This window comes from Aquila chrysaetos, chromosome 10 (genome assembly GCF_900496995.4).
Source record: "Aquila chrysaetos chrysaetos chromosome 10, bAquChr1.4, whole genome shotgun sequence".
NCBI lineage: Eukaryota > Metazoa > Chordata > Aves > Accipitriformes > Accipitridae > Aquila > Aquila chrysaetos.
Window position 1 is genome coordinate 39,814,809 of NC_044013.1, and position 22,649 is coordinate 39,837,457.

Below are 22,649 nucleotides of genomic sequence, written 5' to 3' on the forward strand. Positions count from 1 at the left end.
AGCAGCTTCCTTGTGTAGCACATTTTCAGCTCCTTCAAACAGATTTATCAAGCATCTTTACTGTCTCAACACTGCCAGCTCAAATGACTTCTCAAGGAGCTTTGGTTATGCAAGCTTTTAAAAGGTGCATTGTTTTTTCCTGTTTCTTTCTTGTTTTGTGTGTGTGTGCTGGGTTGGGTTTTTTTTTTTTTTTTTCACTAACTCACTGCAGCAGCTAAAATCTTGGGCAGAGTTTCACCATGTCTTAGGAAAAAAAACATGCTCCATTTGTCCCAGGCTTTAAATAAGCATCAAAACTTTCACCAGCTGTGCAAAGCAGCAGAACAGCACAGGTCAGAGCAGAGCGGTGAGCTCGCAGGAGAGAGTGATGCTTCGTGAGTGAGGAGAGGAGAACCTGCGGAGACGGGAGCTGGAAATAGCATTCGCTTGGCATAAGTAGAAGATACATCCGTAATCGTTTTGGGGTCTGAGGACTGCTTAGCAGAATATTCCGTTCTGAGTCCTTCTTTGAGTCCTGTCTGACTTAGAGGAGTTAGGAGACAGGCAGAAGCCCCTCAGCTGGGACCCTGTCTTTCTGGATGACGGCTGAAACAGGAGGCTGCTGAAGGGAGGGCTGGGTAAACAGCCAAAGGATCTTTCCAAAGAATTTCTCTGCTCATTACTGCTGCAGTTCACAGCATGGGAACTTTCAATAATAAAGACTTTAAAGGCTTCTTCAAAGAGCTTCCAGGCTGTATCAGAAGCTCCATCTGGAAGAAGTCTCATGAGACTTTGGAGTGTGTTGTAAATACAGGCCAGGGACAGATGAGGTTTTTCTTAAATTGAATCTTGCAAAACTTGCTTTCTAACAAGAACTTGCAACAGGCCACATTAGCTCAGGAGTGTTTACCAAACTGCATCCCTAGTGTAAAGTCTTTTGGAAAGGGTGCAGTTAGCTTGTCATCCCTACAAAGTCTTTTACTAGCACAGTAAATTATAGGCCTTATGGGAATGTGCTGTACTTGGTTCTTTTCAGGTCATGTTCTTGGTCTTGGATTGCTGTGTGAAACTATATACGACGCTTTATACTGTTTGCCCGTGGATTTGTTTTGTGTTTCAGCAGATTGAATAGCATTTCTATTTAAATCATGTTTCATTCTAACTAAAACAATTGCTGTTCTGTAGTGTCAGGGGATTCTTGAGGTAATAGGAACACTGTACGTTTTGTGATTTACTGACCATTTTGGCCTTTGAAAGGCACCAGTACGTTTCGGTCCGTTTTTCCTGCTTTGTTGGGGTTAGTGATGCCTCATCAGTTACACCAGACCATGACAGCATTAAGTATTTTCAGCATTGGTGGCACTCAATTGTGTATTTTGGTCAGGGGCAGTAATGTGCCTGTAGCATCATTTTCCCATCAGCAGTACTAATGCTCCAGGAGCACCAGCATTCCCAAGTTTTAAGAACTTGATGTCTTCCTTTTGTGGTTTTCCCCTTTCGAGATGCATCAACTTTTCTAAAAATGTGTTTACATGGTGCAGTTGTTTATGACCATGAGTTAGCTACCTGCATCAGACTAAACCTGCCAGTCTAGAGCTGTTGTTTGCCCGCGTATTGCACTTAGCACTTCTGGCAGCGTATGAGAACAGACAATACGGAACGAGAAAAAAATATGAAAGCTCCATAAATCTTGTATAGATTGAAAGTATCTTCCACTATCATCTTGATATTTTTCCCTTCAGTTGTGCTGTTATCTAGAAATCACAGAGTATTTTACAAACATTGAATTAAGCCTTCTACAGCCTTCGTCCTTCTCCTCCTCTCCCTGAGGAAATGACATTATTATCCCTTGTTTGTAGATGAGGAATCGGAGGTCTGAGTGGTGAAGTGACTCGTCCAAGGTCAGTTGCTGAATTAGTGGCATGGCTATGAATCGACACAGGCATTCTAGCTCTCAGCTCTCTGCTAAACAAGATCATGCTCTCCCAGTTTCAGTTTGTCGTAACTTAATGAGCATCTAGAATGTGGCAGAAGAATTTATTTTCAGCAGCCAACAGGTAATCCTTAGTTACACAAGCAGCAGGACGCAATGCACCCCCTATGTCCCCATAGATTCTGTCTACTACTTCTTGTTTTGCATAAAAGATGTGAGGACAGGTGAGGACCACCAGTGTGGCAAAGTCTGATCATCCGAGTGTGGGTCTTTGCTGTTTTGTGGGATGCTGTAGGTGCCCACCTGAATGTTCACTTTTGTGATAAAAACAAAGATACTAGACCTGGTTCTTCATTTGTCTTGGTGTAACAATAATGAAGTGCCCTGATAGCAGTTTGACCATGACATCTAATCTATTTTAAAAGAAGTAAAAAACCCTCCAATGCAGTCTGCTATTCCTTGAAGGGGAGAAGTAATTCAACTAAAGTCCTCACAGGAGCCAAGAGAAGTAAATTTTGAGTTGTGCTAATCAGGAAGAGGAAGTCATCTGTCTGCTTCTGGTCACTTCCCTGCTTACATGGCATAGTCCTGTAACAGCTACATAAGAAGCTTTGTGATGAACAAATGTCAAGGGCAATTAATTCTTTGGCAGGCAGCTGTTATTATTAGGACAAAGAGTGGCCAGACATAGAAGGAAAGCCTTCAGCTGATTTATTTTCTCTACCTTTTCCATCAAAATTGATAAGCCACTAAACCCCAATGGTGAACTTTTGCGCAGTAAGAATTTTAAATTTGCCATCTCTTTTTTTAGTATGAGACCTTATATTAGATTTAGAGCACAGAGGAATAGCTCAGAGAAAATGTTTGGAAAGTCTTCTCCACTTTAATGCTATCAGGAAGGAGCAGTGTTGTGTGTTAAGCTGGTAACATAATAATATGTGGGCTGAGTTAAGCCCACTTCAGACAGTTTTTCTCAAACTTAATTGATGGAAATGGCCCACTTTTAGGCTTGATTTATTACCTTAGCAGAATTATTCCAGGATTGCTGCAATGCAACTGTGGGTGTTCTAAACACATCCACTCTGCCAGAGAATCAGGAAGGATGTACTTAAAATCCTCTAATTTATCTAATAACATCTTTAGCAGCTTTTTGTGTAGGTTTAGTATTGTAATGGAAATGCACTCTTTGGCTAGATAAAGAGCTCCTGTGTGAAACTGCTAGCATTGGCTGTAGGGACATGTAAATAGCATTTGGAGCTGATTAGGGAAATACTCTGACCAGCTACATACACTGTAAATGTACCTTTCAATTTTGTAATCCATCACTATGGTTAAAATAATACCTAAAATTTCATATATGAATGTTCATGACTCTGGGTCTTCACAGATGTGGCCTTCCCAACTTCCAAGCCCAGGCAGAGCAGATGTTCCTCGCGTCACGGGGTATTTTTTCCCTGCTGTTTAGGTCCTGAGTCTCTATTTTAGCAACTGTTGTTGTCTCAATTCTTAACCAGGTTCCCTGTTTGCCCATCAGTGGACGTTTCTGAGGGGTTGTTTATAAGTGACACAAAACAAGTTTGGTTTTCCTGAGAAGTTTCAGCACTGAGTTGGTGAGGGTAAGCCTTGGACTGGGAAACAAGCTCAGATTCCTGCAGGTGCAAGCACAGCCTGTTACGTTCGTGCCCAAAGTGAGCTCTGTCTGACTTGTGTTCATAAATGCTTTCAGCATGGATTCTTCTGCTGTGTGTTACTTAGGCTGAATCTTAATCTTTCTCTGCATTTTTTCAGAAAGCTGTCCTCACAGTGTTGCTAACTGCTGGCATAATTATTCTATCCTAGGCATCGCAATCTCTTGCTTTTGTTGTAACATGGAAATTGCATGTAACATGAATAGTAACCAGTATCACCGCTCTGGAGTATTAGAGCTAATAATGGAAACTAAAAACCTGCTCTTTGTGAGCTAAATAAAGGTGGACAAAATGAGATAGAAAATCAGCTTCTACACACACAGAGGTAAAGGAGGTCCCAGTGTGTTTTCCTCTTGCTGATTACTCTTACCACCGGGTATTGCTGTATGTAAATAGGATCAGAGTTCCTGTGTTGTGCTGGGGAGAGCCAGTTCTAAGATTTCCTCCAGCAGTCATGCTTCATTAGCGTGCACGTTGCTGAGGTTTGGAGGTGCTGCGTGAGCAGAATACTCAGCTGCTAGTTCTAGGAAATACTCTTACTGATGGTGCAGTAACACGGTATGAGTGGCTTTCTGTGTAACTTCAAGGGTCAGAGCTGGTCTCATGGCAAGGTATCACTTGGACAAAACTATTTGTTGCTAATCTTATATTTAAATAATTTATAGAAATGTTGAATAGTAAATAATGTGGGTCGGAGGACTTATTTTGTGTACATTTTCTAAATCTGTTACATAATCTTACTGTTTGTAGCAGCATTTGTTATCTGGAAAACTTTATGGTAAAATGGCCAAGTGTAGCGAACCTGATTTTTTTTTTTTTTTTTTTGGGAATTCAGATTTCACTGCTGAAGCTGTAGCATGTGGGCCAGTTTAGGATGGCAGTTGGCTTTCCTGGGCAGTGAACCAAATGTGAATGCAAGTGACGGTCGTCATGTGCTTCTCAGGCTCCAGAACGAAGTCTGACGAGTCCGGTTTCCTGTGTAGAAGTTTTTCTGCTCTGGATCTGGTTGACTGATGCTTTTAAGCTAACACCCCCCCTTCAACTGTGCTAAAAGCATGTGAACTGACTTACTGGGCCTAAGCAGAGGAAATAGGTTAAGGACGTATATGTGCTCATTGCCTGTTCCCTGGACTAGCTGACGCAGAATTCTGTTGTTGATGGACGGTTTCTGAGACTGAAATGAGCTCATATGTCTCTGCATGGTACTGCAATGGTAGACATGTCTTATGGAGGACATTGTTACCCCTGATGATAACAGCTATGGAAACTGAACGTTTCAGGCTGTGTCAGCAAGAGACACCTGGAGAAGTTAAGGCAGACCAATGGGAAATACAAAGTCATACATAAATTAAGAGGTATTAAACTCCTCTTGAATGAGAGAATGTACATTAAAGTGGCCTTGGTTTGCTATAGATTAATTAACCTTGGGAGATATCAGGCTTAATTAAGCTACAGTGAGTTAAAGCCACTTTATTCTTGATAGAGATGATTCACGAGGGAGGTTTTTAACCTTATGCGCATCAACTTCATACCTCCTATGGGTTTGCCTTACCTTTCAGCATCTCTTGGTGAGGTTTTGGACACTTTGAAATCTGAGGACTTCTCTCATCCTTTGGAATCCTGACTCCAATTCTTAGGAGAAACTGGACAGAATGGGCTTAAGATAAAAGTGTATAATGCATACGTAGAAAATGTACACTAAGCAAGGGTTGCGTGACACTCTGCAGGCGGGTTCAAGTCTAGATTTGAAAAGCATTTAATTAGAGGTTACAAAATGGAACATTAAAACTTAAGACAGGGAACATAAATGTGAAACAGGGTCACTAAAATCCATATGGTGAGTTTGAGGTCTTGCTGCATGGTTTTGGTGCTGTCTAGCAAAGAAGAATCGGAAGTTTTGCAAATCTTTGTTCAAATTCCCATTTGTTTATAGAAAAGTATTGTTATGTATTTCCCTGACTGTAAGTTACCTTGCTAAATCAGATGAAAATATCTTTCTGTGGGTTTCTTTTTGTGATTTGTTGTGGTTTTTTTTTTTTTTTTTCTTTTCCAGTAATTGCCCTTCATTTTTGGCTGCTGCTTTAGCTAGAGCAACTTCAGATGAAGTTCTTCAGAGTGATCTTTCAGCGCACTACTTACCAAAGCACGTGGACAACGCAGATGGGATCATACGTAAGTACATCTGCGCATGATAATGTACAATTTTACATGGTGTGGATCTTTCATTTACACTGTGTACTGGAACACTTTGCAGATAATTCATAGATTTTTAAATTCAGCCTTGACATCAGTCATCCATCTAGTCTGACCACTTGAATGGTACTAGATATTCCTCAAATGAGTTCCTTCTACCAGCTAGCTAAATGAAGCTAGACTAGATTTCTTGTAAAGGAATATCCCATATTGATGTGAAAAGATTAATGAAGAATTCACCGTCACTCCTGATAGAGCTAGCAGCTAATTTCTTAGTCAAAGCTTTCTCATCTTTGAATCTTGCCTAGTTTCAACTTCTACTATTGAATTCTTTCTCTATTTTTAAATGCCTTTCTCCAGTTGTATTTGTACTTGTACATTATCAAATTTTAGCTCCTTAAGACCAGGTGGAAATCACTCCTTTCTTTTAAGTGCACCTTCATAAGACTGTATCTGGTGGCCCGGAATTTCTTTATAAGCACTTTAGACTATGTGGTCCTGCTGCTTGCTGGCAAGTGCCAGTTGTCCTCCTTCATCCTTAGAGCAAAGTCAAATATATGTGGGAAGAGAGAATTTAATTCTGAATTATTTCAGTCAGTATCATTTTTACTATGTTTTTTAATGTTTTTATATAGTTTTAGCAAAGGATAGTATAAAGATATTTCATGCTTTAAAGGAAAATTTCCTTTTCTCCATTTATCTATGTTGGCTAACAAGATTTTTTCAGCATCCAGCTCAAAGCCATGCACCCTAAATCATTTCAGGATTCTGCTGACCTAAATAACCTTGAAAAACTTTCTGCGGTGCTCATTACAATGAGGAACAATGTTTCTCACATGTATTGAGAGGAGTTCTGTCATTTGATCTTGAAAATACAATCACCAAACCACTTTGTCCAATCCCTCCTTTTTTGATAAAAAAAGTAAGTAAATGATTCTAGGGATAAATAGGATCTATAAATCTGGCCTTTCAAAAAGGGAAGATTCTGCTGTATTTCTCAGAGGCCTCTGGAAACCTGAGAAACAGAAAAACGTGCTATGGGTTCCCTTTTTGTAGGTATTGCTGCCTCCTCCTGCTGAGCAGGTAAATGGAATAGATTTGTCATTGTTCTGGCTGAGCAGCCTTCATTAATTTCACATTGAGATCTCTGAGACTTGCATAAATATTTGACAGTCTCCAAGGAAATGTTGACTAAGCCTCCACACAGAATATCTAAAGAGTTCAACAAAAAAAGAAAAAAAAAAAAACACCACAAAACCCTCACACCTACAGAAATTGCCATTTAAATATATCTAAATCTGTAATACACAGATGCCAACATAGATTGATATGTGTACAGGCTATAGCAGGCACTAAAAATATGGCTCCAGATGCAGTATGTTGAGGTGAATTGTCATAATGAAGGTACTTGAAACTAAAATATACCTTTACAGATGCAATGTACAGTGTTAAACTATGAAGATAAAGGGGGAGAGGAAGAGAGAGAGCATCTTCTGGACTGTAGTAAAGCAAAGGCTTCATATGAATACTGAAATTTCAAATAATATACCATAAATGATCATTTTTGAAACAGAGCATTAGTTCAGGTGATGCAAGGTCTGGCTAAGAAAACCATAACAAAACTAGGGGGATTCATGCAGGACTGAAGGAGATTTCATTGCAAAAGGTCAGCAACTCCATTCTAGCTAACTTCTTAGTAGGAGTCCTTTGAGAAACCTGGGCTAGTTACTTAGAAGAGAGCTGCGACTGATGAGTGCCCTAACCGGTACCGTATAGGGAGACTTCCATGCTTTGAAAGAAAACAAAGGGAACTGTAGCAGGTGATGAAAATGGGATTTCTACATCTTGAAGTTTTGTGCTCAGAGTTCTCTGTTTATCCTAATGATGTTTGGACTGCTGCAGAATGTGAAACCAAGCTGAATTCAGCTGGCTGGTTTTGATATCCAATTCTATGTTGTTTTTTCTTACGAACCGAGAAAGATATTTACTCTCTATAATACAAGGAGACATTTACCTGATTTGCCTCAAGTTTGAATTTGCTAGAAGAAAAAAAATCATTCCAAATTTCCTTAGTGACACATTTCACTCTGAGAATTGCAACGTGACAAATCATATTGCATACTTAGGAGTGGTAAAAGCAGTTATTGGTGTGCTGGTGGAAAGGAAATTAGAATCTTCATGAAAGAAGAATGCTAAACTTAAAAGAAGGAAAACTGTTTTGAGTCCACAAATGTAGGAATGCAAGAATATGGGCCTGTTATATTCGGGGTGACCACGTGTCTTTGGATATCAAGAACAGAACCTGAGAGTCATAGGCCATGACTGATTCTTCTCTTCCACTTGCACTAGAGAGGAGCAAGAGAGCTTCCATGAGAACTGAAAGATGTTTGATTTCCTTTTTGAAAGGTCAGATTTCTTTTTTGTGGAGGAAGATATTCATGTGGGGGTTTGGCATTGTTAAAGAACCACCAAAGGAGGCTGGATAGTAGGACCACGTTACATGGTGGAGGTATCTAAAACATCCAGCAGACTTCACAAAGCAAATCACAAAGTCCCATTACCCAGTCTTTCCAGGAACTAGGAGATGGGATTACCATAACCAAGACACAAAGTGGTCATTGACTAGTCAGAAACTGGAGTTCTTAGATTAAGGAAAACCTCGGTCATTGGGTTGACGACATGTCTACAAACCTGGGTATTGATCCCTGTTGTCACACTATTGGCATTTTCAAGAAAGGTCTTAAAATTTAGGTCCTAAAAAGAAGAATCTGATTACTGGTATTCTTTCTGCCCTGATTTTGCCCTAAAAGAATTCAGTAGTCTTTGGGAACAATAATGCCTGAGCTGGATTTCCCACTAGCTGTGGTACAATTAAGTGCTGCTTCCAACGCTGGGGATTTTGGAGCAGCAGGAGGGAAATGAAATTCTCCACGACACAACCGCAATGACAGCTGAGTCAGCTCTGGCTCAGGGCTGCAACATTAACAATTGATGAGTAATTTACAGCTGTGAGGGGGTGGTTTAGCTGTTGTGGGCCTTTCTCCTGTTTTAACCTCAAGAGCAATTATTGATGATGCTGACACTACGCATACTCCCTGCTGGGGAAGGGTGTTTAGTATCTCAGCACAGCCAAGGGGTTTACTCCCTTCCTCCTTCAGAGTGATGCTCTGAAGTGTAACGGCCACATGACATTGAAATATATACCATTTCACTTCATATATGCCCAGTGGAAAGAAATGGAAGAGCAAGTCTGTGGGGTTCACTTCTGGAAAATACAATTTGGACATGTCAGGCTGTACATGTTCCCTCTTTAAATATATTACCCAGCAAAGAGATTTTCCGGTGAGAGCAGTATAGGTGTTGTGGGGGAATTGGTACCTGTTACTATGGCAGTGGTGGGATGACCCAGTCATTTGATTTCCACTTGTTTTAAAAGCTGTGTGATCAAGAAGCTAAGACTCCTTCTTTTGATTATGCATATAGCTTATTTCCAGCTTAATGGCTGCTCTTGCAGATCAAGCTTGAACAAACTTGTATTTCCAGCTCTGCTGATTATATCTTGCTCCTAAGGATACTGGCCCCCAGATCACTATAGCCCACATCTTGCGTAGACCTAATACAGAAATTAGTAAATGCTGCTTTTAGGTTCTTCACAGAACTTCTGCGCACTGAGAGATGCTGTAACTCTCCCCTCTATTCCCTGTATTTGAGCCATTCCTCCTCCAGGAATGATTGGCACTCATGCATTCCTGCTGTTTAGCTTTGAAGATCTCTGGCTTTGGTGAACAATCATGAACAAAGAGGTTTTGATGTGTTCAGCTCTGATGCTTACTTCCTGTTTTCCTCCCCTGAATTTCAGAACAATTGTCAAGTGCCCGAGTTTTCATATTTTAAAATTACTGTTTCTCAGGAGTGACAGTTCAGCATTTTCTTAAATTTAAGACCGTTATTGTTTTCTCATTTGCTCATGCAGATTTCTTTGACACATCATCTAGTCAGGAATCTGGAAATAATGTTATGAAACTAAGAAGGTACCTGAATGTGTACACTACTGAACATGTACACCACCAAAACATGTTAAAGTAACGCTGTTAATTTCTATAGATTATTTACCATTGTATTGCCTTAGTTCTGCAGTGAGGTGTTGTTTCGAATAGATAGTTTGGTCTAAAACCAATGCATCATTGTAATGGATTGTGGTTTTCGTATGTGATGCTATATGCCATGAGAAAGTCCCTTTCAGAGCTGCCATGGCACAGCTGCACCACCCTGTGCAGAGCAACACAGGGGATCAAATGCTGAAGGAAACGCACTTGCTTTTTGTTTTTTCTGATGCTGCAGATGAGTTCCCCAAAGTTACGGGGGAATGTTTAAGTTAAAAAGACAAACAAACAATGAGCTGCTTACTGATGAATGCTGATTATGGTGAGTTTGGCTTCCTCTTTTTATGCATCAGAGCCCACAATTTCCCTGCTGACATCCATTTCAACTGCTTGGCTAAAATGGTTTTGTTTCATCTTTGTAATGTATGCAAGAAAAAAAATTTCTCGCTTAATAACACCCTTAGCCTTTCATGTGTGGTTTTTGCCTTCCCCAGAGATTGAGACAGTGAAGCTAGCCCGCTTAGTTTTTAGCAAACTGCATGAGATCTGCAGCAACTGGGTGAAAGACTTTCCACTCCAGCCGAAGCCCCACCGCTACTACGAGACATCCATCCATGCCATCAAAAATATGCGCAGGAAGATGGAAGACAAGCACGTCTGCATCCCAGACTTCAACATGCTCTTCAACCTTGAGGTAAAAAGAGATCATGTGGAAGACAAATGCATACGCTAAATACAGTTTCCATTCTTGGGGGAACTAGGCAGTCATCTACTGTGAAAATGAAAGGCATACCTGTGATGGACCTGAGGAATACTGACAGTCAAGAGACAAACCTGGTCTTAAGTTAGTTCAGTTGATATTCTGTAACCATAGCGGCAGTATGGCAAGCTGTTTCTACATAGCGTATATAGAATAAAAGAGCAATTTTCACAGACTTTGGGTGAAATGTCATCTAACTAAACAAAGTTTCTACCTGGCCCATCCTGATGTAGCCACTCATGCAGCAGCTGAAGGGCTGACCTGCCATTGTGCAGAAAGCAGCCCTACTTTTGTGAGTGGCAACTGATGCGTTGTAGTACCATGTGATAAATCAAGGTAGGAGCCTCTCTTTGGCTGAAGATGACCAGGTGTAGAAGAGGATTGCCAATGGAAACGAGGAAGTGGTTCGCCTTACAGTTCCTCACTGAAGCCAACTGTCAGCCACCCACCCTGTAGGGGTGGGTCTGTACTTCTTTCCAACCCTTCCTCTTGGGAGGAAGAAGCCAAAAGCAAGAATTCGGAAAGAAAATTTAAAAACAAACAAACAAGCAAAAAAAAAGCAAACAAAAAAAAAAAATCGCAAAACACAAAATTTCTAGGAGAATGGGGTGCAGTTCACACAGGAATCTAGCAACATGAGTAGTTTGGAACTGGGGCCAGACTTGCCTCTGTTAATTTCTTTATGTGGCCATTGGTCAAACACTCGTGCTTGCTCTTCCTTCAGATAGAAAACTGGACACTGAAGAATGGCAAATAGAAGAAAGTGGCAGGAATTTTACCTTTAGGATCAGATTGCTGCATAATTGATTATTACATCACTTTAATAACCATATTCTGCCCCATCCACGTTCTTGCCTTTAAATGATATTAATGCAAACAGAGGCAAATGTTTCCTTTGCCTGTCAGTTGTCAGCTTTCCTATTCCAATTTGTGTTGGAGTCCATTACTTAAAAATTACAATGTACAAATATTCTAGTCATTGAGATGGCTGTCAAGGTTGAATTGGCACTGACAGTGGGTTGGTGTGTTATATGTATGAACAGGCACAGGAGCTGCTGTCTCTTGGTACAGCATTGTTTCTCTGAACAGATAAGGGGAAGCTGAGAAAACTGACTTGAAGATGAGTGATTTTGCTGTATTTGATTTGTGAATGTAATCACAATTATCTGATGAGAGAGTACATACAGGTTTTTCTGAAAAATAGGCATCTGAGGTGATATGGATTCGATTTAAAAAAAAAGAATGAAAGCAGAGGCTGGCTGGCTTCACATTTTAACTGTACTGGCATTTTATCCCTGGTGGATTCCAGTCTTGATGTAGACTTCATGCAAACTGTATTGGATATTCTTCTCTCTTTGTGGTTTTTGCAGTCACAAAACCTCCTGCACAGTCTGATGAGAATGGCACTTTCTATTTGAGTTGAGTGACTGAATTGTAACAAATGGGACATAAGGAACACTGAAAGCGCTACATGGGTGATTCTTGCAGGGCATCTCTTGCAGTTTGCAGGTAGAATTCATCAGCAACAAGGTGGAAATTTCCCACTGATGCAAGTGAAGGTCGTCTGAGTAGTTTGTTTTTCCAGTGGAGACTCTGCCTCTAAGTGCAATTGAATGAGGACACCACAAATCTCAAGTTCAAAAGTTTTAAGACAATCTAATTAGCTGTTTGCATTGCTTTCTCCTGAGTTGTCTTCTCAATGTGTTTCCATTGACAGGACCAAGAAGAGCAAGCTTATTTTGCAGTGTTTGATGGTCACGGGGGAGTGGATGCTGCCATCTATGCCTCCATTCATCTTCATGTGAACATGGTCCATCAGGAGATGTTTCAGCATGACCCGGCAGAGGCGCTGTGCCGAGCTTTCCGGGTGACCGATGAGCGCTTTGTCCAGAAGGCAGCCAGAGAGGTGATTGATTGAGTTACCTGGGCTTGACTCTGAAAGTTTTCATCTATAAATTCTGTCTTTGTCAGCAGGGGTGCTCCAAGTGCTGTGCTGAACACGGGCCAAGGGTCAGCACAGAGCTGTCCATGCACAGTCCGTAGAGTCCATGCCCACTGGTGGGCTTCTTCATGTTCCATAAAGACGTCAGCCTCTGCTTCTCACAACATCCAGTTCACTTAGAAGGATGCTGCTGCTATTCTTATGTTCACATGCTAGCTAGGTTTAGTCCTTGGGGGGGCGGGGGGGGGTTCCCCTCATCTCTACAACATACTTTTTCTTAGCTCTAGAAAGCAAGAATAAATGGATAACTGACTCCTAGACCTCCTAAACTTAGGCAAGGGCTGAGTTAAGTGGAGGGAACTCAAGATGCTTACAAATAAACCTCCCTCCAAGTTCATTAACATGCATGCGTTTCTATCAACAGATAGGAAACAGGCACAGGAAGCCGACTAAAACAGTAGCACAGCAGATCACTAGCAAAGCCCAGCTTCTGAAACGCAATTCCAAGGCAAGGGAAGTTGCAGGGCAACGTCGATCACTTGCATTCAGCCAGGTTGGCTCTGAGGGACTGTAACTGAACAGTTGTAGCTGTAAGGAAAGCACTGCCTGTTCCTCCCCAGGAACAGGCTGTGGATTGGAATATCAACATGTTCTGTCCTGGAGTTAAGCAAGAAAATGCTTTGAAATGGTTCTTATTTGCTTATTTAAAACTGCGGGCGTTTTTTTTGCACCCTATCCAGAGTCTGCGCTGTGGAACCACCGGCGTGGTGACTTTCATCCGAGGAAATATGCTGCATGTGGCTTGGCTTGGGGACTCCCAGGTCATGCTCGTGAGGAAAGGCCAAGCTGTGGAACTGATGAAACCTCACAAACCAGATCGAGAGGTGAGAATGGCCTGTTTTAAATACACCCGGGTGCTGTTTACCACTGAAGCTGACAGGTATCAGCTTTATGTGGGATGCTGGGACACCTCGCCAGTGTCTCTTGGAGCGGCAGCGTACGTCCCAGTTATCCTGGTTTGTTTGGAAGTTGGTATGGATTTGTGTGCAAATCCTTTGTTCTCATCTGTTGGGGCCTGCAGCCTCCACCATGCTGTGTTTGTGAAAACAGCAAATATTTATCGAAGTGTTTGGAGTGCGATGGCAGTACTAAGTGCTCCGTCCGAACAACTCTTGTGTTGCCTTGCTGTTTAGGATGAGAAGAAGCGCATTGAGGCACTTGGTGGCTGTGTGGTCTGGTTTGGAGCCTGGAGGGTGAATGGGAGCCTGTCAGTCTCCAGAGCTATTGGTAAGAGTGGGCTTTAACTCCTTTTTCAGACTTGCTTTTCTTTTAATTAAAAACTTAAATTTTCTAGCAATCAAAATTTGAAATACAGCTGAAGATAGACCTGTGAGCGATAACCTCTATTTTTTTTTCCCTCTACAGTTTGAGGGAATAATTTCCAAATAATTGCTTTAACTTGGGGTAAGAGTCATTGGCTCCATGCTGTGTTAATAAAAGGGCTTCCAGACGCTGTGGCTGCAAACCCACGGTCTTGTGTATCTGTGTGTTGTTTTTCCGCAGGGGACGCTGAGCACAAGCCATATATCTGTGGGGATGCAGACTCTGCCTCCACTGTACTAGATGGCTCTGAAGACTACCTCATTTTAGCCTGCGATGGCTTCTATGACACAGTCAATCCCGATGAGGCAGTCAAAGTGGTGGCTGACCATCTAAAGGAGAATAATGGCGACAGCAGCATGGTAGCACATAAATTAGTGGCATCTGCTCGGGATGCCGGTTCCAGCGACAACATTACTGTCATTGTGGTATTTCTCAGGGACATGAACGCAGCGGTCAATGTTAGCGAGGAGTCGGACTGGACAGAGAACTCTTTTCAAGGTGGGCAAGAAGACAGCGGGGAAGATAAGGAAAACCATGGAGACTGCAAACGACCGTGGCCCCAGCACCAGTGCTCAGCACCTGCAGACCTAGGGTATGAAGGACGAGTGGATTCCTTCACCGACAGAACTAGCTTAAGCATAGGGTCCAGCATTAACCTGTTTGATGATCAAGGCTATTTAGACCTGACAAAAACAGAAACTAGTACACCTCAGAGTGCCAAATGTCTGCCACCGATTCAAGTGTTTAGTCCTGGCATACCAAAGAGTGTGAATTTGATCAACGGCTTAACGCTGAAGAACGAACCACCAGAGCGCACCGCGTCACCCATCTGTGGACAGAGCAATCCCAGGGAGTACAACGCTCCGCTTAGTGTGGGTGCTGCAGGGCAGAGCATCTACAGGGTGAAGCGTTTATCCACCATCTTCTTTGGGCTGGAAGATGAACTGTTCAAATCCTTGGGAAAACGAGCTGCGTTCTTTCACTTCCGGCTCTGTAACGGGAAGAGGCGACGAGGAGCCAGGCTCAAACCAAAGTTTCACACGCCGCTCTTGGCTCGTGAGCCTTCCCATAGAGAAGGATCGAGTCTGTCCTTACCTGTCCGGGGCCGCGGCAGCACGAGGTTGTCGGTAAGACACTCCCCGTGGTGGAGGCTGGCTAGTCATAGCGCTTACAGCGAGAGCATGTTTTTGATGCGAAGACAAAGTAATTGTATACCAGATTCATACCTTCATCAATGCTGTAAAATGTAACCATCTATCTCCCCTGTGTTTCCCCGTCAGACTCCCAAAGTAGACATTCCCAAAATAAAACTGGCATCATCAGAAAGCGAAAAATGGTGGGCATTTCAGAACTGTACTCCAGTCCCCTGCAAAGCTCAAACCATGTGTAAATAGATCTAGGAATGAACAAATGTAGTTGTTTCAATCTCAATAAAGTTTGCTGGTGGTGCCACCCTGAGCAATGCCACAGCCACCCGACCACCCGCGCGCACACACCCACACCCACGTATCTAGCCACATTCACCGGTGAAAGCCAAACAGGGGGTTCACGTGAATAGTCACGGTTAGGGAACAGTCTTTGACAACACAGAAGGTTGAACCTGCCTGAGGTACGTCTCTGGAGCAATACGTAAAGAAAGATTCTGGTTTAGAACTGCCAAATTTTTGTAGAGTTTGGGGGGGGAAGTTTCCGTAGAAGTCAAGGTGTGTGGGGTTTTTTTTTTGTGTTCTGCTTTCTGTTTATTTCAGGCGAGCATTAAGATGAATTAGAAAATTACATCCACTTTTGCAGGTAGACGACTAAAAGCCATACAGGGTTTTACCAGGTAACTTAGGAATGGACAAACTAAGCTCCTGCTACTCTGTTCTCAGACTCCAGTTGAGGTACAGACTCATAATTTACCTATTTTTTTCATGTAACATAAAATGTGGAATATGAAGAAAACTGTTTTTTGTAGTTTTTAAAAAAATTATTTCCTATGGCTAGAGGTGCAGTGTAGGGAATTTCGTATCTTTCTGGTGCTTTTAGTGGCATTTTTTCTCATTTGTCAGTTTAGGAAACTGTTCTCAATTAGTTTTAACTGAACATGATTGTGCTTAATGCTTTGAGCCAACCTCTTTCCACCGCAACTTCATCTCAGGTCTTAAAAGAAACCAATCTGTGGAGATGTTCAGTACAATACTACTGTCACTCAACCAGTCAAACCAGAGAACTGCTTGCGAGAGATAATGAGCAATTTGATGAGCTGTTTGGTTTCGGTAACGGTTTCTAGATGGCAAAGGCATAATTTAATACGAAGTTGCAGCATGAAGGACGGTAGGACGCTACGTCTACAAGGAGCGTTCCTGCTCCAATTTGGTGTTTTCCAGCATGTGTAGGAACGGATGCCGGGCTGCCGGAGCAATCCAAAGCGGATGGAAATGCTGTGGACGCGGATGAGCGGGGGCTGCGCTTGGGGTTGGGTAGAGGGGGTGAAACTCAGTGACAGGCCAGAGCTCTGCTTCAGTTAAACCTTGGGTTCAGAAAGGAAAGTGAGGAATGTCAGTTGCCCTTATTTTCATAAGCAGAGCGTTATTTATCAAACCGGGAAACAAACAGTACCCACCAGCTCTTCCCTACTCTCGAGGTGACGTTAAACCCTTAGGGGAGCGGTTAATTGGGACGTAAGTAAGCAGACGACTCCCGTCAGCTCCGCTAAATGCACATCCTGTTACTATTCTTTGTTACAGCAAGACATTTGGAAGAGTATGAATAAAGTGAGTCTTCACAGGCATTTACTGTACAATTCATATCATTTTAGCAGTAACAGTTTAATAACAGTATTAGTATTTAGCTAGAATTTGCAAAGTATTTTAATATTAAGTAGTCAGGAGATTATTCAAGATGACGAGATGGCAAGGTTTGAATTCTGCCAATTTCCGCTGCTTCTATCTTTGATGCACTATTTTAAAAGCAATCTGATGAATAGCAAAAGGCTTCGTGAGCAACCAGGAGTTGGAGTGTGGCTTTAGATTCCTTTGATCTTTTTCAGACTTCTGTTTAATCTTACGGGATCATTGGCTCTTATCTGTCATCTTATTAAGCCTTAGCTGTTGTCAACGTTCTCTTTAGCTGCAGCATATGTTCCAAGTCAGATTTACTGAGGAAATTTGAGAAACCATGAAATGGTAAAATATGCAACTCGGGGGCATCTCTGCGGTGCCTTTGTTTTAAATTATTCACAGTAATAATGACGCATTGAAAGTCCATCTTAGAGCTGACTGTCGTGCTTCGGAGAGAAAGGTGGTGTAAGTGCAATTCTTTGTGTGAGTAAACTAGAATGAAAAGCCGTGATGGATGATAAAACTTCTTCCCAGTCTGCAGGAGCAGTTGAAGAGCACTGGGCTGCATGTGTGCTGTTCTGGGAAGGATCTAGCTTTTTAGGTGTGGATTCATAAATGATAATTCTGCGACTCATACCATTTATCTTGCTAGGAGAAAAAAAAAAATCTACCATCGTAGTTGCAGTGTGGTCAGGTAAAAACATTGTATAGATAGCAAGTGTTCATTTCTTCACTAAATGCATATTTATAGAGTAGATAGGAACCATTTGTAAGGTAAGTCCTTTAAAGTTCTATAATATTAAAAGTAGTGGTTATTGGTCTGATATATGCTGCTCTTGATTCTACACACTAGACAAAAAAGCAGTGCTTTGTGAAATGCAGTGTTTTCTCTTAATGCCACTGGTGATAGGAAGTAGTTCTCTTCAGTTCAAAATCCTGTGCCCTTATTTGCTGCTTGCTAACGTAAGCAATAATCCCTCTCTAATGGTATCTAAGTGTTCTGTATCTCGTACTTTGATTGTCTATCTGGTGACAATGTAAAAATATTAGGCTAATATAAAAATATCTAATTGTATTTATTAACTGTTGATACTGAGATTCAGTCTGTGACCTGTGTTTTGTATTTTTATCGTGTATCTTAGTGGTGGTGAAATTTGTATAACGAATCTTTCCAATAAAGAGCTGAAGTATCCCTTTTCCGCGTTAACACAACCCGCATCAGTTTCAGTTTACGTGTTAACCGTGTTTGCAGAACTAGGAGGTAGGTAGTGAAGACATTCTTTCTTTTTTTCTTCTTCTTTTTTTTTTTTTTAAATTGCGTTGGTTTTGAGAAACCAGGCTGTTTGTCTGAAGCTGCTCAAAACTTGCTCGTAAGCTCTTCACTGTGAGTACTAGCGGGATTCACTCAATCCCCACTCTGGTAGTTTCCTGTGTACACTTTTTAAATGTGCAACTCTGAGGAATGTCTGCGTTGCAGAGAGCAGTATAGCACCAGACCAGGGAGCTGTTAACCCATTTCGATTTGCACTAAAGGTGGGTGGAAACGCATGTATATAACTTCTCTTTACCTAGAAGTGCCATCAATTGTCCTTGCAAGTTAAAACCATTCAGCATTTGATTTAGATTGCATTCTAACACTGAAGGACAATGTCAAAGCAGACTTTTAACTTACGCCACATTTATAGTGGTACATCGTCATAGAAACTCCGCTCTGTTTTTGGAACACTGTGTGTCAGTGAGAAATGCGTTGTCCTATGGGCAGATAAGATGAGGCATAACGAGTTCTGTGTTTATAGACATGGCTGCTGTAGTTCAGGTCCACTATCTCCTCACTAAATCCTCCTGACCCTGGCAATGTTCTGCGGGAAAAAAAAATGAGAAAGATTGGTCTAAATTAGGGGCTCTTTTAGCACAATTTATTCACTCGGCACTAGTCACATAAACAAAGCCATCGAAGGGGATACTGCAGCTTTGTTCATGCCTGTGATTTAGGGCAATCTTTCTTTAATTCATATCCTCTTTGCACCAGGAACAAAACTTTCTACCCTTGTATCATGTGCAATAAGTAATAATGAAGCATTAACACAACCTCTGACTTCAATGTTCATATCCCTTTTCCAGTCCTCGCTAATCAGGCGATCGCACTATACTCGCCAGCATCGAAGCTAACGAAAAGAATAAACCCCACCTCTTAGGGTCTAGTACAACTACTGTGCGTCGCAATCGCGTTTTGTTAGGTTTTTTTTTTTTCTCTCCTTCACCCTAGAAGACACCTTGGAACAAGAACAGGGGAAGCTGGCTGAGAGCACCCGAGTACTTCTGCTCCTGCACCAGTACTCGCGTAGCTCGCCAGGCGCGGTGGCAGTTGCTGCACTGGGTGCTCCTGTTGACCTGTCTGTATCATCTTGTTCATGAAACTAACATGTTCTTTATGAAGTGAATAAATTAAAGCTAACCATTTATCAATCAGCACTGCGACTTTCCATTTGCAATCTTGTTCTACAGTTCACATACGAGTTTAGTTATAACCATGTATTAGTCATCCATATTTTATTTATGAAAGCTGTTTATACAGGAAAAACTGTTGAAGTTTTACCAATATCTTAATAAAACAGTAATTTAAACCACACTTCAGATAGTCTGTTTATTTAAGAGCTACCAAAGACAGCGACCAACATCTGAATTAAATGTCTTTACTGTGGTGCAAGCAGATTTCCTTTGTGTGACATGTAACAGAGAACGACCCGGCTCAGCACTGGCCTGTACAGTACTCAGGGCCCACCGGTTTCACAGCCAGAAAGGGAAGGGGCTGTTAGGGCACAGCCTACGTTAATTAGATAAATAAGTCTTCCAAGCCTCTTTCCCCACCTCTTGTTTAAAAACCAGCTGTATATAACTATATATATATATAACCATAAGGTGAGCAAAGCACAATGGTACCAGCTCCCTTCTTGTCCCAGCAAAGGCTGGACACAAACTCCCAAACCGATCACGTGGCTAATCAAAGTAATTTCCTTCAGCTTGGGCCTCTTATTAAGAGTAAAGCATCTGTGAGTGTTGAAGAGGCAGAGCTGCATGATTACTGCTAATTGAGCAGTGTATAATAATCAACATGCAGCCCTGTACAACAGTAAACACTCACAACGCGCCACCGTCGCGTGCAGCTTGTCACAGGCCACCGTCGGTGCGCAGCAGCAGCAGGAACGATCTGTGCACGAGGCAGCTCAGGGCTGCACCTCCTTCCTGCAGCCCAGAAACACAAAACCAAGTTTGGGTAAAAACTGTGGCTCCTCCTCAATTCCTATTTGAATACGGGGGATTTAAGCATTTGGCCTGGCTTCTACGAACATAGCTTTAAACAGCCCGGATGGGTTTAAGCGCTTTTCATTGAATAATTCAGGAAAAAAGGGACAGGCAGGAAAAAGTTATTCTATAAGCAGTCAGGCATTACAGCAACCCTGTACTAAAGCGCAAGTCAAGCATGGCAGTAGCAGTGTACTACTTCCCCCGGCAGCCAGCCTCTCCCCTTTTACTTATTTACACACAAACGTCTAAAACTTCACACCAGATTTCAACATTCATTTTATTAACAAAGTGCAAACAGTTTCAAACTAGGAGTTGTACAGCACTGACACCGTGGAACATTCATACAGAAACGAACGTCAGTACAGCCAGCTGAGACAAGGACAACTATCGGTTACAGTTACTCATGCTTTATCGCTAACCAGGTATTCAGCTTTCATCGTAGCTTCACGAGTAGTTTAGCAGCTCAAAACGCGACGCACAGTGGCAAAGAGTTTGGCAACGGGTTCGGTTGGTCCACACCCCAGAGCGAGGAAAACAGCTCCTGTGCCGGCTGCCTTACCCCAACCCTCCATCCATCGCGTCCGCGGGACGCGGCAGTCTTACACAAGCAGTTCATACCATTTAAAATGAGGACACTCACGCGTTTGCGGTTATTCCAATGACACAATAGGGGACACATCCTGAAACAGGGCTCCAGCACCTTTTGGACATTTTTTCAGAGCATCTGAAGCTGGCAGAGCCAGCAACCTTTAGTGTAAGGCCTTCAAAGGTCATTTTGCCCCAGAAACAGGTTTAAGACGAGTGCAGAAGAACCACACGAGGGTGTCTGACAGAACGGAGTGCGCACACAGCCACCAACAGCAGCCTTGGACTAAGCTCCAGTGAATAAACACACCTCTTCCCAGGGACGCGAGCCGGCAGGTCTTCAAGGTTCTCTATCTGCTCCAAAGAGAGTCAGCTTTCATTGAAAACCCTCATACGGGGACTTTACAGCTTCAAGCAGACACCATTTTGGGAGTCAAAAATTTGATGCCAGGTACTTAAATCCAAACAGTTTTCTAGTGACAACTCCGTCAGCGTGCAAAACTCAGGCAGCCCTCCCTCAGCACTGTGTGATTTCTAAAGACTCCTTAAACCCGAAGGTAGCCGCGTGGCCCCGGGGAGGCAGGGCAGCCGCACGGCAGCGGGTCAGGCTGCGCAAACACCCGCCCGCCTACTCACGGGAAGACGAACGCTGGCTCTCATCTCCGCAGCTCGAGGAGCAGCACGGGGACGGTGCACGGCCAGGGCTACAGCCGCCTCGCAGGCTAGCTAGGGCAAACGCTTACAATTACCTGGTGCTGTCTTCTCCAGTAACAAAGCCGAGATCATCGGGACCGACTTGATCGCCCTCTGGGAACATCGAGCACCGCTCCGAGGCTGAAAACAAACCAAGCAAAAACCCAGTCACCTTTACCAGATGAGCAATCGGAACACAGCAAGTTAACGTTTCATCGCCCGCGAGGCCCGCTGTGTTGTACTTCATCCCCAATACACGGGTACACGACGTGCTTGACACAGAGTTAGGACTGCCACAGGGTTTTAAATTTAAGATACCTCTAAGTCAAGCACTGATGGGAGCGACGTTTTGATTCTCCTGATGAGTTGTGAGGTTTTACTGCCCGCTGCAGACACACAGCAAAGCAGCAAACTCCAATTACCGAGCCGAGGTGTTAGGCCACGCCGCTAATGCGGTGTGGGATGCTTATTCAGGCCAAAAGTCAACTTCACCCAGCGTCAGCCGTCACCTTACAGCTTTTAATTTGATCAGAAGGTTAAAGCTTTTCAGAGAAATAGGAGATGAGTTTTTGAAACTACACCGAAGTGCTCAAAGCACAGTCCTGCCAATTAAGATGCAAATCCCTGTCTACGGCAGTGGTTACCTCCCTGAAATTAGCCTACTTACAGTGCCGATCCTGGTACACAGGGAGTCCCAATTCAGGAGAACTAGAGCTGTGGGTTTTCCAACACTTCCCCGGGAGACTCACCTAAACTGACTTCTCAAGGCTAGGAAGAGTTCCCCTCTCCTGCTTTGATCTGTTTTTAATTAGGATCCCAGGAGAGGAGTTCCAAATCTTACTGGCGCTCGCTTGAGCGTTAATACCTCTACAGGACCATCAGGGATCTCCGCTTTTGCAGCGTTCTGTATCAGAGGAGCTGAGAGGCAGACGCGCGGGAGTGTTTGGGGAGGGGGGCTCACACACTCGATTCTACCTTCGCTTGAGGACTGGACGGAGAAGGCGTGGTTAAACCCCTCCGAGGCAGAGGTGGCATCCTCCTGCTCTTCGTTTTCTGTGTCACATTCAATGTCACTGTCACTGCTCATTCCTGGTAGGAGATGAAGGACATGCTTCTGACATACCCCAGCTGCAGAAAAACCCAAAAAACCAAAAACCACAAGGCAAAAACAATAGCAGTAAGATCTACGTAGCTGGAGCATTCAACTTTTTCACACGTAAGAGTTACCAGTATCAAATACCAAGAGCTGGCAGGAGAACAAG

At 42.8% G+C, this 22,649-nt stretch overlaps 2 protein-coding genes across 7 annotated transcripts in view; one reads left to right on the top strand and one right to left on the bottom strand.

The window, feature by feature from the left end:
• PPM1E (protein phosphatase, Mg2+/Mn2+ dependent 1E) overlaps positions 1 to 18,015 on the top strand; it is a 67,503-nt gene extending 49,488 nt beyond the window's left edge. For both annotated transcript variants that reach the window (XM_030027534.2, XM_030027535.2), the window contains exons 2-7: positions 5,654 to 5,772; positions 10,391 to 10,590; positions 12,374 to 12,562; positions 13,339 to 13,482; positions 13,792 to 13,885; positions 14,162 to 18,015. In XM_030027534.2, the coding sequence (XP_029883394.1) occupies positions 5,654 to 5,772; positions 10,391 to 10,590; positions 12,374 to 12,562; positions 13,339 to 13,482; positions 13,792 to 13,885; positions 14,162 to 15,231 (1,816 nt within the window). In that variant the 3' untranslated portion in view covers positions 15,232 to 18,015. The remainder of the gene's footprint in view (positions 1 to 5,653; positions 5,773 to 10,390; positions 10,591 to 12,373; positions 12,563 to 13,338; positions 13,483 to 13,791; positions 13,886 to 14,161) is intronic.
• Positions 18,016 to 20,367: 2,352 nt separating this feature from the next.
• The window catches only part of TRIM37 (tripartite motif containing 37), a 31,361-nt gene continuing 29,079 nt past the window's right edge, over positions 20,368 to 22,649 (bottom strand). The window contains exons 23-25 of one of the 5 annotated variants that reach the window (XM_030027530.2): positions 22,363 to 22,476; positions 21,444 to 21,528; positions 20,368 to 21,116 (exon numbers count right to left, since the gene is read on the bottom strand). In XM_030027530.2, the coding sequence (XP_029883390.1) occupies positions 21,071 to 21,116; positions 21,444 to 21,528; positions 22,363 to 22,476 (245 nt within the window). In that variant the 3' untranslated portion in view covers positions 20,368 to 21,070. Of the gene's footprint in view, positions 21,117 to 21,439; positions 21,529 to 22,362; positions 22,516 to 22,649 lie in introns of those variants that run through there. The other 4 variants (XM_030027532.2, XM_030027529.2, XM_030027533.2 and 1 more) reach the window with 4 other exon arrangements.